This window comes from Marmota marmota, unplaced genomic scaffold, assembly GCF_001458135.2.
Source record: "Marmota marmota marmota unplaced genomic scaffold, marMar, whole genome shotgun sequence".
Taxonomy (NCBI): Eukaryota; Metazoa; Chordata; class Mammalia; order Rodentia; family Sciuridae; genus Marmota; species Marmota marmota.
The window spans coordinates 929,441-942,383 of record NW_026000185.1 but is presented as its reverse complement, the minus strand read 5'-3'; the positions used below and the strand labels follow the sequence as shown (position 1 = coordinate 942,383).

Sequence of the window (12,943 nt, the reverse complement as noted above, 5' to 3'; positions counted from 1 at the left end):
CTTTGGCTTCCCTTAAAGATCAAAGAGATCTTGGGGGGGAGGTATGAAAGGCCCTGTGCACGCGCCCTGGGTCTCTCGGGCTGGACCCTGCAGCACAGCACGCTCCCGCGACGATCTCATTTCCATCCTGACCCACCCTTTAAAGCCAAGGTCTTCATTAACATCAACTAGAGAACCGGACCAATCACATATTTCCCATCTGCAAAGTGGACACGGGGGCCACTTGCTCAAGACGGTGCTAGGAGATCACCCGCCAGGCAGGGGCGTGGGATCCTGTGCCCTGCTGAGGTGGCCACCACGCCAGCCCCTGAGGGAGCAGGAGGAGCGGAGGTGACCTCCTGACGGCTGTCCGTCGTCAGCGGCTCTCACCTTAACGAGACACCCACTGACCCCGCTGCTCCGGGGCGGCATCTCTACCCTAGATATCATCACGCCAGGGAACACTCGAGTCTGCTGCTCTGAGCAATTCGTCTTAAATTTTATTTTTCATGTACAGTTTCAGATTATACAAAACATAGAAAATGGACTATTTTAAAGGCACAGTAAGCAGCAAGTCTCTAACTGCCCTAAATTCACATGTGTCCCCAAAGCAAGCTTCTTCAGTAGCCTCTCAGCCTTCCCCTGGGACCTCCCCATCACCGGCGCCTTCCCATGTACAAAATGGCCGAGTTGCTCTTTGGTGAGTAACCTGTCAATCACTAGCGAGTTTAGTGATTCACTCCCCACGCAGGAGGCCGCCACAGTGGGTCTTCACCGTGGGGTACTGCGGAGCATCCTGGGGTCCGCCTGGCCACACACAGGCCCGACCCCGCAGCAGGGGGCGGGCGCAGGGGGCCCCACTCTCCTGCATTCAGACGTCCCGCAGGGTGACGCGCCAAGCAAGCTCCAAACTCGTTTGAACAGAGACCCAAAATAATTTTAATGCAAATAACAAAACAAGTTAGTCTGTCCCCATCACGTGCCCTCCATGAAAGAATTACAGTACTTTATAAAAATGTCATAAGATGCGCAGGCTACATTCCTTCCAACACAGTGGCAGATTTGGTCCTGACATTGGCTTCTTGGATGTCCAGCTAATTTGGTGGTGGTTCTCGAGCCAATGACGATGAGCACCAGGTGGGTGTGTCTACCTGCGGGAGGACGAGGGGCAGCCGCCCCACCCTCCCGACTTCCCACACGCCTCACCACAGTCGTGTCACAGATGGAGGGACCCAGTGCAGCCCGCTGGGAGACCCCGGGCTGCTCCAGATCAGGGGTGACAGATATACTCTGTGGCCCCAGAGTTATTTTGTGGGGGGAGTTCGTGCCTTGCATGGGGGTTGGGCTTTCCACAGCTCTGGTTCTAAGGAGTTTTGATTGTTTCTATTGTGAATATCAGAAAGTTCTAGAAAAGCCACCTGGGGAGAAAGCCTAGGGGAGGGCGCCCCAGACCCAGCTTCCTCCTACAGCATCCTGCCGACCCCAGGGGTGCGGCTCACGTCCTTGCCCACAGTGAGCCTGGTGACCCTTTTCCATGGGGTCAGGAGGGGACCATCGTCCTGTCTCTGGCCCGTGGCACTGGGCTGACGGTGACCCCTCCACAGAGAGTGGGTCCTGCTTCAGAGACGGCAAACTCCACACGGGAGCCCCCCCCAAGGCATGGAACACGGAAAACACTTAATACAACTGTGGAAACCAGCGAATGAGTGAACAGACACTGCTCTGCACTGAAGGGGCCTTGGTGACCCTGAAAGTACTCACACCGGACGGACGTCTCCCTAGCTCCACCTCCACTGGGCCGATGGCAGACCACCCGGTCAGGGCCAAGGTATTTAAACAGCCCACGATCCCCTACGCCATCCCAGGGTCACCTCCCGGGGGGGATGCTCAAACACAAGAGGAGAAGGGTGCTGAGGTACGAGGTCGGGCTCCTGACGACCCCTCTCGGAATCACCAGGAGTGCTCACTCCCCGGGGGGCCCCTGCCCTGGAAGCCTGAGGACTATGGCCCTGGGGGATGCGCCTCTGCTTGCTGGCTGGGGACCCAGGACCCTCCATGGAAGTGTCCTCTGGCCACAACGCAGACAGGTACTGGGCAGAGCCCCACGTGTCGGAGTCAAGTGGAGCTATGTTTAGAGGGAGCTGAACGCCCGGAGCTGTCAGGACAGGTGGGCACCAAGCCCGCTCCTGCCCGGGCCTCCGCCTGACCGCTCGGTGGCGTCTGCCGCTCTTCGTCACGGCTTGTAACTAGCTCTGACTGGTTTCTAGTCTTTCTTCTCCACCTGATGACGACCCTGTGAGGACGCAGGTTGTCTAGACAGGGTCCCCTGCGCCTGCCACGTGGCAAGCATGCCGTCACTTATGTTGACGGATGAATGGATGAAGGACTGGACAGTGGCAGGTCCTCTGGGCTCCAGGACAGAGGTCAGGGAGGCTCGCCAGCCTCAGAATGCAGGACAGGAAGGGAGGCTGGGGAGGAGGCTGCACAGCCTCTGGAGGTGTCAGGGCCTGGGAGAGGAGCTCGGTGGCCCAGAGTGAGAACCAAGAGGGGCCGGGGGCTGAGGTCTGGCCTCAGTGGGGCCATCTGCACATGACCAGGCCACGGACCTGTCCAAGACGGCTCTGCCACCGGCTCCGGGAGGTGGTCCCCAGCTCTAAGCCATCTAAGCATCTCCTAGCCCACTAGAAATGCAGCTCGCAGGCCGTCTGCTGGACGCTGGCTCTGCGGGTCTGGGGGCGTCCACAGTCTGCATTTGAAGATGCCCTAAGGAACTTTTTGCAGCGATTCTTTGCCTTCATCTGACACAGGTTACAGACCCCTGTCCCTGACGCAGGCAGAGATGCTGTCAGCAGCTCTGGGCTGTGGCCCAGCCTGCTGCAGGAGGCGGGGGCCCGGCTCACTACAGACAGAACGCAGCCCTGATGCCGGTTCTCACCCGCGGCTCGGGCCGACGTGAAGGTCACCCCTCGCCTGGGCCCTTTTGGGAGGAAGCTGAGGAGGAGCCCGGCCAACCCTGCAGGAAGCGTGTCCCCAGGGACTGGCTGCCTCCTCCCTCACGACCCCCCACCCTGCCCCGCTTAAGAAGCAGCCGCCTGCCTTTCCTGGTCTCCGCGGCTGGATGGGCCTTTGTCTTGCTCAGGCTTTTGGGTGGGCAGCAGTTCTGAATGCCAGCCGGAATGCCAGTCTCCTCTCTCATCCCAAGAATGCAAAAACGCTTCTCTCTCCCTCTCTCTCTCTCTCTCTCTCTTTTTTTCTTTTTTTGGCTTTTAAAGGAAACAATATGTTTGCTAGAAAAACCACAAAAAAACGATTATATACAAAACGGTTATCTGAGTGTGGACTCTGAGGTGCAGGGAGGGTGGCGGGCGCCTGGAGCTACTTGCGCTTCCTCAGTATCAGGTACATGATGCCGCTGATGAAGGTGAAGGCGAAGGCCACCCAGGCCAGGATGAAGGCGTAGCCGTACCTGCCCTCCGACGTCAGGGAGTAGTAATTCTGGTTGCTCTCGTGAAGGTCCTGGCGCCGGTCCGTGTAGATGGCAGCCGCGATCATCACACACAGACCTGCCAGAAAGAAAGCGGGGGCTCGATGGGGAGCCGCGGGAGCTGCGCCCAGGACGGATGAGCCACATCCCCAGCCCTTTCCATATTTTTATTTCAACAGGGTCTTGCTCAGTTGCTGAGGCTGGCCTTGAGCTTGCGATCCTCCTGCCTCAGCCTCCTGAATGCGCCACCTGCCTGGCTCACAGCAGAATATTGCCATCTACCCTAAAGCCACACTGCTTACTAGCTGAAACCTGTTTTGTGTGGGCAGCCAAGAACCCTGTCCAGAGGACACGTCACTCTTGGTCTAAGCCAGAGGTCAGCAAACTTGTCCTACAAAGGACCACGAAGTAAATAGTTTAGGCTTTCAAGGGCTAGAGGAGTCGCCACTGCTCGACTCTGGCCAGAGCGTGATGGCAGCCAGGGAGAGCACATTAAAAAATGGGAGTGGCTGTGTTCCAATAAAACTTTATTTACACAAACACAGGGCAGGCCAGATTATTTGTCACCCCAGTTTACTAGCTAAAGTTTATGGACACAATTGTATGTGACCCTAGTTCTGGCCAGAGAAAATTCTTCAATGAAAAATATTAGCCCCTGAAAAGAGATGAAGGAGGAAAAAGCATATTTTAATTGTTTTCCTTCTCCCCTGCTGAATGCTTTAGATGCTATTAGATCAGGATGAAATGTCTGGACTTACAGTAGCCCTTTTGGGGTCATGAAGAGGCTGTCACTCACAGTCTGAAGATGACAGACTAGAAGGATGGGAAGAGACGGGGTGCTTGATGCTGTGAGCCCTCAAACCAGCTCTGGCACTTTCAACCTACAGGCTACTTGTTATGTAAAAGCAGTGACTATCTTTATGGCTAAAGTCATTGATAATTGGATTTTCTCTCAGGCACAGCCACAGTATTGTAGCTGAACACTTGATGACATTCACAGAGGTCAGTGCCAACAGGAGGCTAAGCTCCCTGATTGTCTTAGGACCCCGCCCTGGTCCAGCCAGGCTGTCTTTGTGGGACTGTCCATCCAGGGGCCCAGACTCCTCTGGGCAGCTTATAACAACGAATAGTCACGTCGTGGAGTGGACGTCTTCATCCACTTTCTGTCTTGCTAAACTTCATAGGTACAAAAAGTGCTGTGCCACCTCCACCTTCTCTAAGTTCCTTCAGGACCGGGACCATGCGGTCATCTCTTACCTCCAGCCGGCAGCAGGGGCTTGGCCCAAGGTGGGCACTTCTGCCACCGACCAGCCTAAACTCTGCTGATGGCTCCCGCCAGCTTAGGATGAAGACCCCAAGTGCTGTCCGTGGCCTACAGGACCCCACGGGTCTGGACCCCCGCTGGCCCACCTCCCACACCTCCCCTCGCCACTGGCCGGCTCTTGACTCCTGGCCACGCTGCTCCCCGGCCAGCGTGCTGCCCCCTCCCCGCTGCCCCAACACAGCACAGGGGTGACAGCGGCTCCTGCACCCTGACAGGTCCCCGCTCAGCTCAGTGCCTTTGGGGGGCCTTCCCTGACCCCAACTGACCACGCTCTCAATACACACTGCCGCGGGGACCGGAGGGGACCGCTGCCCGCCCTCACTCACATGACAGCAGCTGGATGATGGAGGTCAGCACGAACCTCGCTCCCTGCTTGAGGCGGAAGAGCTGGAGCAGGAAGATGAAGAAGGCCACGCAGCAGAGGGCGCTGGACAGGATCATGGTGGCCTGCACGGTCTGCAGCGTCGCGTAGCCTGCGGGCAGAGGCCGAGGGCCAGGCTGAGGACGGACCCACAGCCACCAAGAGAGCCGCAGAGCCGCCTCACAGGATGCGCCTGGGCATCTGGGCCCAGGGGCAGCAAGGAGCCCCCCGACCCCTCCCGACAGCCACACACACCCCTGACGGGGGGGCCCTGACGCCCTTATCTGGAAGGTGGAGGAGGAGCCCCCTCTGCAGGCCCCGGGCTGGGGCACGGCTCCCACATGCGTGGCTCGCAGGGGGCTTAAAGTGCGATCGTCACATCACCCTGGAAGATGCGATTCAAGAGGCCAGGCTGGGGCCCGGGAGGGTGCGCTTCGGGCCCATGGGACTGCGTAAGGAGCTCCTGACAGCGCTCCGAGGACCCCAGTGTGCCCCCAAGGCACACGTGAGAGGATGAGCATCGTCATCCCCACGTGGGAAAAGAGGGGATTCCTTTCCTTGAGACCAGCTTTAACAGTGAGAGGTTCCAGTGCAGGCAGGACAGGCCTCGGGGACAGACAGAGTCCTGCTGGAGGGGGACAGCAGGGTTGAGCACCGTGGACCCAACAACCACAGGTGGACAATATTCAAGGAAAAACAACTAGAGAGCGTCAGAGAGCCAGCCTTGGATCTGCCTTGCCCTGGCACTACGCGGAGCCCACACCAACGAGGTGACACGCGGGCACTGACTCAGGAATCTGGAGGTGACCTGAAGCGCAGGAAGCCGTGTGCAGGTGACATCTCTGCAGACACGTGCCACTTTATAGAAGGGACCTGGGCATCTGCAAGCCATGCTGTGCTCAAGGGGTCCGGGCCCCAGTCCCCTGCAGGTACAAGGGATCTGGGTTGGGGCTGGGTTTTATTCTGGTTTGAACCAGAAAGAACCAGACACCGTCTCAGAGCTTCCGGAAGGGAGGGTGTCTGGCCCGTTGGATTCCCTTTGGTTTCCAGGGCAGCCTTTTCCTCCTCCTGGGGGAGCTGGTTCAGGGGCAGAGACAGAAAGTGCCCTGGATGGTACGTCTCCGTGAAGACAAAGTGGGCCCTCAGAAAGCAGGGGCCAGACCGTGAAGCCCGCAGGCTCGCGGACCTTATTCTCTGTGCTGTTTTGGTTTGGGGTTCTTGTTCTTTTTAACCACTCTTTACAAATGTAAGAACCCATCTCAGCTCTGAGGGCCACTCCAAAACCGGCCTCAGCTGAGCTTGGCCAGCAGTTCCCTGACCACTGCCTTAGGGACAACCACCAGCAAGCGGTCCCACAGGCTGTGACAGACCAGCAAGTGACAGAGGCTTGCTTGGGACGTGGGCACACACTGGCCACAGCTGGGTTTGCCAGGTAGGAAGAATGGCGGTCCCTGGGCTGAGGCTCAGCGTGACAAACAGAGTGGGAGAGAGGTGGCGCTGATGGCTCCGTGTGCTTGGCTGTTGGTCATGGTCATGTCTAGAAGGAATCCTGGCTCCATCGACTGCTTCTGGCTGGGCCACTTCCGGTCACACAACTGTTCTCTGCCTCAGTTTCCGTATGGTTCCCGCCTGGCGAGGCCGTGCATAAAGGGCCCAGCCCCTGCTCAGGGCGGAGCTCAGGGAACCCCGCCTGCCACTGGTATCTCTGCCGCTGGGATGTGAACGTGGATGCTGTCCCCAGGCAAGCACTTCACCACGGAGCCCCAGCCCCAGCCCTTGCTGCTGCTCTTCAGTGCGCACTGAGACCCTGGGACCCAGAGAGAAGCACCCTCTGCTCCCCAAACCAGAGATCAGTTGTCCGCACCAAAAGAGGGTGCCCAGGTGAACCCGAGTGTCGGTAGACAGTGACTGATCTTAGGCGTGAGACTGTCTCATGTAATACGTGGGACATGCTCATAAGAAAAAATGATTCACTGTTTATCTGAAACACCGAGGTAACAGGGCGTCCGTATTTTGTCAGATACGAGGGATCCCAAAGTGCATCTTGACTTGGTTCTACAGGGACAGCTGCCCTTCACAATGAGAGACAGCGGCTGGGGTGCAGCTCAGTGCTGGGGGGGTATGCTTCGTACGCACCAGGGCCTGGATTCAATCCCAACACCACAAAACTAAATTTAAAAATGTACTTTTCTGTATCTCCAAAGCCCTTTTTCATATTTGACCTCATTTAAACGGGGACATGTAGCGGGTGTGGTGGCCCGCCCCTGTTAGCTCAGTGACAGGGAGGGGGCTGAGGCAGCAGGATCACAAGTTCAAGGTGAGCCTCAGCAACTCGGCAAGACCTTGTCTCAAAATACAAAATAAAAAGGCCCAGGATGTAGCTCAGGGGTGGAGTCCCCGAGCTTAATCCCATACGTACGCAGAGGTGAGGGTGGCTGAGGGCACTGGGGTCCTCAAAGCACTGGTGACCTGCCCAAGGGGCAGAAGTGCTCTGGGTTTCTGCCACAGTGGGTGGCTGCGACAGGGGACGTGGCCAGGCGTGGACAAGGAAGAGGCAGAGGGGACCCAGAGGGGCTGAGGCTGTGGAAGGGGAAGGCGGGAAGCAGAAGAGGTGAGGCCCAGATCAGCTGGTCGGGTCCCCTCCCCCTGTGCCGGGCGCGGGCAGACCCCTTGACCCGCCTCCGCAGGGGTACAGGTTCCTCTCCACTGTGCCTCCTCGGCCAGCTCCCGCCATCCACGCTCACCTTGAAAGTTGTCACCGATTTCCGTACAGTTGGTGCCATTTGTGCACACTCTCCAGACATCGGCACAGAAACCTTCTCCCACCCACCAGGCCTGCAGCGAGAAAGGGAAACGGGCGGTTAGAGAGGCAGACACCGGCGCCCCCTGGCAGGTCCTACTAGGACAGCTGGCAACGTCTGAGGACATTTTTAATTGTCACAAGTAAGGGCAGAGGTGCTGCTGGCATCCCGACAGAGGCACAACACACAGGAAAGCCCCAGACGACAGCAGAGCTGAAGGGAGAGCCTGGTCCGCAGGAGACCCGAATTCCCAGGACCTCTGCAAAGGCTCAGCAGGGCCGCGTGGGAATCGGAGGAGAGGACAGGGTCGTGTCCTCCAGGCCCTGCCCCAATCAAACCTGAACATGGATGCTCCAGAAGCCCCATGCTGAGGCCAGAGTCTCCATGCCTGGGCTCAGGGCCACGGGGCAGGGAGGACGCCTCCAAACTGTCCAAACTGCCATCAAGCCAACGGAGGGCACCGGGGGGCCTCAGAGCACTGAGGTCACCGGATCCTGCCACTGTTGACCCGGGGCTCCAAGCGGGTGGGGAGGCGACTTACATTGTCGATGGTGGCCACAAACAGCAGGGCTGCGGAGGTGATGTGGAAGATGATGATGAAGGCAAGGAGCACCAGCATGGTGGCGGAGCAGGGCAGGCGGGCGGCCAAGGGTCACGGCAAAGCCCAATCAGGGTGTGCTAAGGGGGGGGGGACAGATTCAGATTTGTCATGATGCAATAAAGTTCAGTGGGGTCTTAGGACAATCAAGCCAGTTCTGTCATCTTTCCTCGCCCGGGGTACACTGGACCAAAGGTGGCAGGAGGAGCTGTCCCCTGTTAGACCCAGCAGCCGAGAGTCCCTTGTGCCACAGGGAGGCAGGGACCAATCGGAATCTCTAATTCTGAACGGTGTTTCAGCTGCGGCTCCTCAGCCGACTGCGGGCACAGATCAGGAAGGAGGGGCTCTGCGTGTTAAAACGCTGCTCCCCATCCCTCTATCCCAGAAACTCGGTGAGCACTCACTCCCACAGGCCCTGCTAATGAAAAAGCAAAATGACCACGGTAGGAAAATAGTTCTTGATGATCTGGCCGCTTCTGAAATCGGTCCCCACTCAGACATCCCTCCTCTTAATACCATTTGAACAACATTGGCCCGTAACATACAAAAACACTGTGTGACCCACAGCTGCCATTTCTCTTCCCTCTCTCTGAGCACACAAGGAGACTACATTTCCCAGACTCCTTTGCAGCTACGTTGGGGCCAAAGGTCATTTCTGTGGGAAGCCTCTGTGCTCCCTCCCCCAGGGAGTAGCAGGGGGCAGCGCAGCTGTGGCATGCTGAAGCCTCACACCCTGGACACGGACTGCAGCTGAGAAATAAGCCTTTGACTGTTAAGCCACTGAGATCCCAGGGTGGTTTTTTTTTTTTTTTTTTTTTTTTTTTTTGATTCTGGTAAAGACAATCTGAATAATATACAACAGGAAGTGATTGCAAAACGAAGTTGGAGATCTGGCAAAAGAACTCAGGCTGCTCTCAACCGACGGGCGACACTGGATCCTTCTCAAAGGGGACCAAAGGCGGTAACATGTGAGAACTTGTTGGAGCTGGGCTAGTTCACATTAAAAGACGGGAAAAATAAACCTAGATGACGTGGGGAGAGAGCATTGAAAAGAACGATTTCCATATCAGGGGGTTAAAAGTCCCACTGGGGAATGTTGATGAAGTCTGAACAGTTTTACAAACATGACCATCGGCTTGGTCAGCAAAAGCCAAATGTCAAGTGAAGATGTCACATCAACCCCTACAATCAACACTGGAGTCATTCTTCTTTCATTCCTGTAATTTGTAATCAGATTCTATTATCAAATCTTATAGAACATAAAATTAATTAAAAATAGTTAAAAATCAGACCTTGCTTTGACTATGATAAAATTTTTGCCCAATTTTAAATGGAATAAAACATATGTGCATGTACACACACATTTTTTTTGCCCACCACTTGTCTAAACCAAACCTGTTTCTCTAAATACTTCAGTGCAGTTCTCAAAAGCAAGTCCAATAAAACTAATTATAACAAATTAAAAAAAAAAAAAAAAAAAAAACAAGTCCAGGGGCTGGGATCGTGGCTCAGTGGTGGAGCACTTGCCTCCCATGTGGATTCGATCCACATAAAAATAAATAAAAATGAAGGTTCATCAACAACTAAAAATAAAAAAAAAATTAAAAGCAAGTCCATTTTCTCAGATAGCCACAGTACGATGACCACAACTCTGAAATTTAACATGATACAATGCTGTTACCTCACTTGCAGTCTATTCAGACTTCTCTAATTATCCCAATAATATTTCATGTAGCTTCTTTTCCTGGCCCAGGATCCAGTCTAAGATGGTGGGTTGCATTTTGCCATCAAGACTCTTTAGTCTCCTTTAGGCTGGAATGGTACCTTTCTTTTCTTCTCATGAGAGTGATAGAAGACTGCTGACCATTGTTATGGAAAATGCCTGGCGAACGCGTCTTTGAGGTGTCCCCACCGTCCGTCCGTCCGTCGGGTTGTTTTCCTGGCAGGACAGACACTTCATAGGCAATGCCTCCTGTGTACCCCCACCGGGAGGCATGGTGTCAGACGGTGCCATTATTGATGGTGCCTACTTTGGTTGGTTGTGATCACTCATTGCACATTTTCTTTGTAATTCAACAGTCATTTCAGGGGGAGATAATTTTTATTGTGGTAAAACACACACATTATAAAACCTGCCCTTAGTGATGCTTAGTACATCCATCACCCCATCCTGTTCTAGAACATTCATCATCCTAACGGAAACTTTGCACCTTTTAAGCAGTCATTCCTCCTCTTCCCCTCCCCACAACCCGGCATCCATGATCTGCTTTCTGTCTGTAAGGATCTGCCTGCTGTGGACATGTCATATAAATGGAATCACGATATGTGGCCTCTTCTCTCATTCAGCATGTTTCAGGGTTCATGCCTGTTGAAGGATGGGGAGCTCTTCTGAGATCACGCAGAGACCCTCTCCATGGAACTTTCATTTCCAAATCAGGATCATTTAAGACGGCCCTCCTCTGGCTACCTTTCTCTCCCTTCTCCAGTGAACATGCAGGAACCACTGCGGGAGCCCCCCGACCGCCTCTCTGCCAGCTCTTCCCTCGGACCATGACCACTCTCCCTCTGTTACCCCCTCCTGGAACTCACTGAGGCTCCTGGACTCACACAGGGTCTACTCCCGGAGACCCAGGATTTTCCAGAATGAGCCAGGAGCTACGAGGCTGCCCCTCGGTCTGGGAGGCCCCAGCAATGCTGTGCATCACCAGTTGGAAGGACCCAATGAGCCAGCTCAGAGATTCTTCCAATTCTTTTCAAATGGACAAATTCCCCTTTGTTCAGGCCTGCGTCATTCCCAGTTGCCATCGTATGCTGCCTCCAAATAGATGCATTTCTGACCCTTGGAAAAAAACTCACGAACCATCTAAAGGCCATGTCACTTAAATATGGGCTGGAATGTCAAAAGGCCAAGTTCTTCTGGCCGTAAACTCCTGGATGATGATAGCTTTACACATTGTCCAGCTTAGACAACACAAAAGCATATAGACATAAAACCAAAACTTTCTAGAAAAGGAAAAAAGGCTCTAACCCCCTCTTTCCCCAAGCATGAAATCCAAATGTTACAAGGATTATCTTGAATGGTGCACTGATAGGGAGCATTCGACCACATGATGAGAAAGTCCTCTCCAATGCTCCTGACTACACCAAGAAACAGGGCTAGTCTGTCTGTCACACCAATTTTGTTTTTTCAAAAGAAAAGACAGAGCTTTGTTAGACCATAGTTTGTAACTAGAATTTAATAACATTTTTGAGTTTATTATATTTATTTTCAAGGTTCTTTCTTTTTATAGTAATAGATTTATAGTAATGATATAAAGTGACACTTCAAAACAATTTTATTCAAGTTTTAAAGTGAGTCATTAAAGAAAAAGATTATGTTAATAAAAAGAGGGGGACCTCAGTGTTAGCAAAAACCCTGAGGGTGGATCTCAAATGCTTGATGCCTGGGAGGTACTGCCTTAACCCCTGGGAATGATCTTGGTTGAAAATCTCAGACATCAGGAATTGGTTCCTGCAGAGAAAGGGGTAAGTTCTTATTAGAGGTCAAGTAAGGTCTGAGTCCAGCATAAGGGAAGGGCTGGGGTCCATATATGGAAGGGTGACTTGAGACTGTTTGGGACCATTGGGTGCCCGTGAAAATTAGGGCACCGAGAAGTAGATGTCACCCACTTAGAATTCTCCCAGGATCACATCTGGAATTCAGAGCTCCAGTAAACAGATCAATAAGTAAACAAACACAAAGAGTCGGGGTGCGGATCAGTGACAGAACTGCAAACCCAAGGACACTGCTGGTGACCTGACCCGAAACTTCGGGAGAAATCACTTATAAATTGAGAAAACCCCACCAGTCTTTAAGAGGGAATAAAAGTGGCTCTTTACTCCTGCATCTCGATGCAGCGTGAGTCTCCTCGCTCCACCACCACCCCTGGCCAGTCCCCCGTCCCTTCCTCGAGGTCACCGCCCTCCAGTTTCCCACGCAGCCTTCCAGAGACCCTCGTTAGGGGGAACATTTAATTCCCTCCCCCTGCTGTTTCCGCGTGAAGGGAGCAGCACCGGAGTAACACTTCCGCCTCATGCCCCGCCCCTCACTCACTCCTTCTCTCCTGATTGGAGGAGACATCCACGGTCCGCTTTCTGGATTGGCGGAGCTCATCCATTAGGGTGCCCAGCCGCCCTCTGGGCCCTGGCCTCCTGAGGTTGACCTCTAACCCCATCCTGCCTCCTTTCTCAGCTGATGACAACCCCACAGAGACGGGACGGTCCACCGCGTTCTTGGAATGGCTACCTGGTGTTCTGCTGTGGGGCTGTGCCCGCTCCCCTGCCCTGGCTCCCCGTGGATGCCATTTAGTTTTGCCACCTGCCCAGTGAGCGTCCTCGTCCCCCCCCCCCCCCCCCC

The 12,943-nt window shown here is 54.4% G+C and overlaps 1 protein-coding gene across 1 annotated transcript in view; it reads right to left on the bottom strand.

The window, feature by feature from the left end:
• Window positions 1-457: 457 nt before the first annotated feature.
• Emp2 (epithelial membrane protein 2) overlaps window positions 458-12,943 on the bottom strand; it is a 31,272-nt gene continuing 18,786 nt past the window's right edge. Inside the window, exons 2-5 of the mRNA XM_015490725.2 lie at window positions 8,491-8,627; window positions 7,893-7,983; window positions 5,114-5,260; window positions 458-3,542 (exon numbers count right to left, since the gene is read on the bottom strand). Of these exons, the coding sequence (XP_015346211.1) occupies window positions 3,355-3,542; window positions 5,114-5,260; window positions 7,893-7,983; window positions 8,491-8,568 (504 nt within the window). The 5' untranslated portion in view covers window positions 8,569-8,627 and the 3' untranslated portion in view covers window positions 458-3,354. The remainder of the gene's footprint in view (window positions 3,543-5,113; window positions 5,261-7,892; window positions 7,984-8,490; window positions 8,628-12,943) is intronic.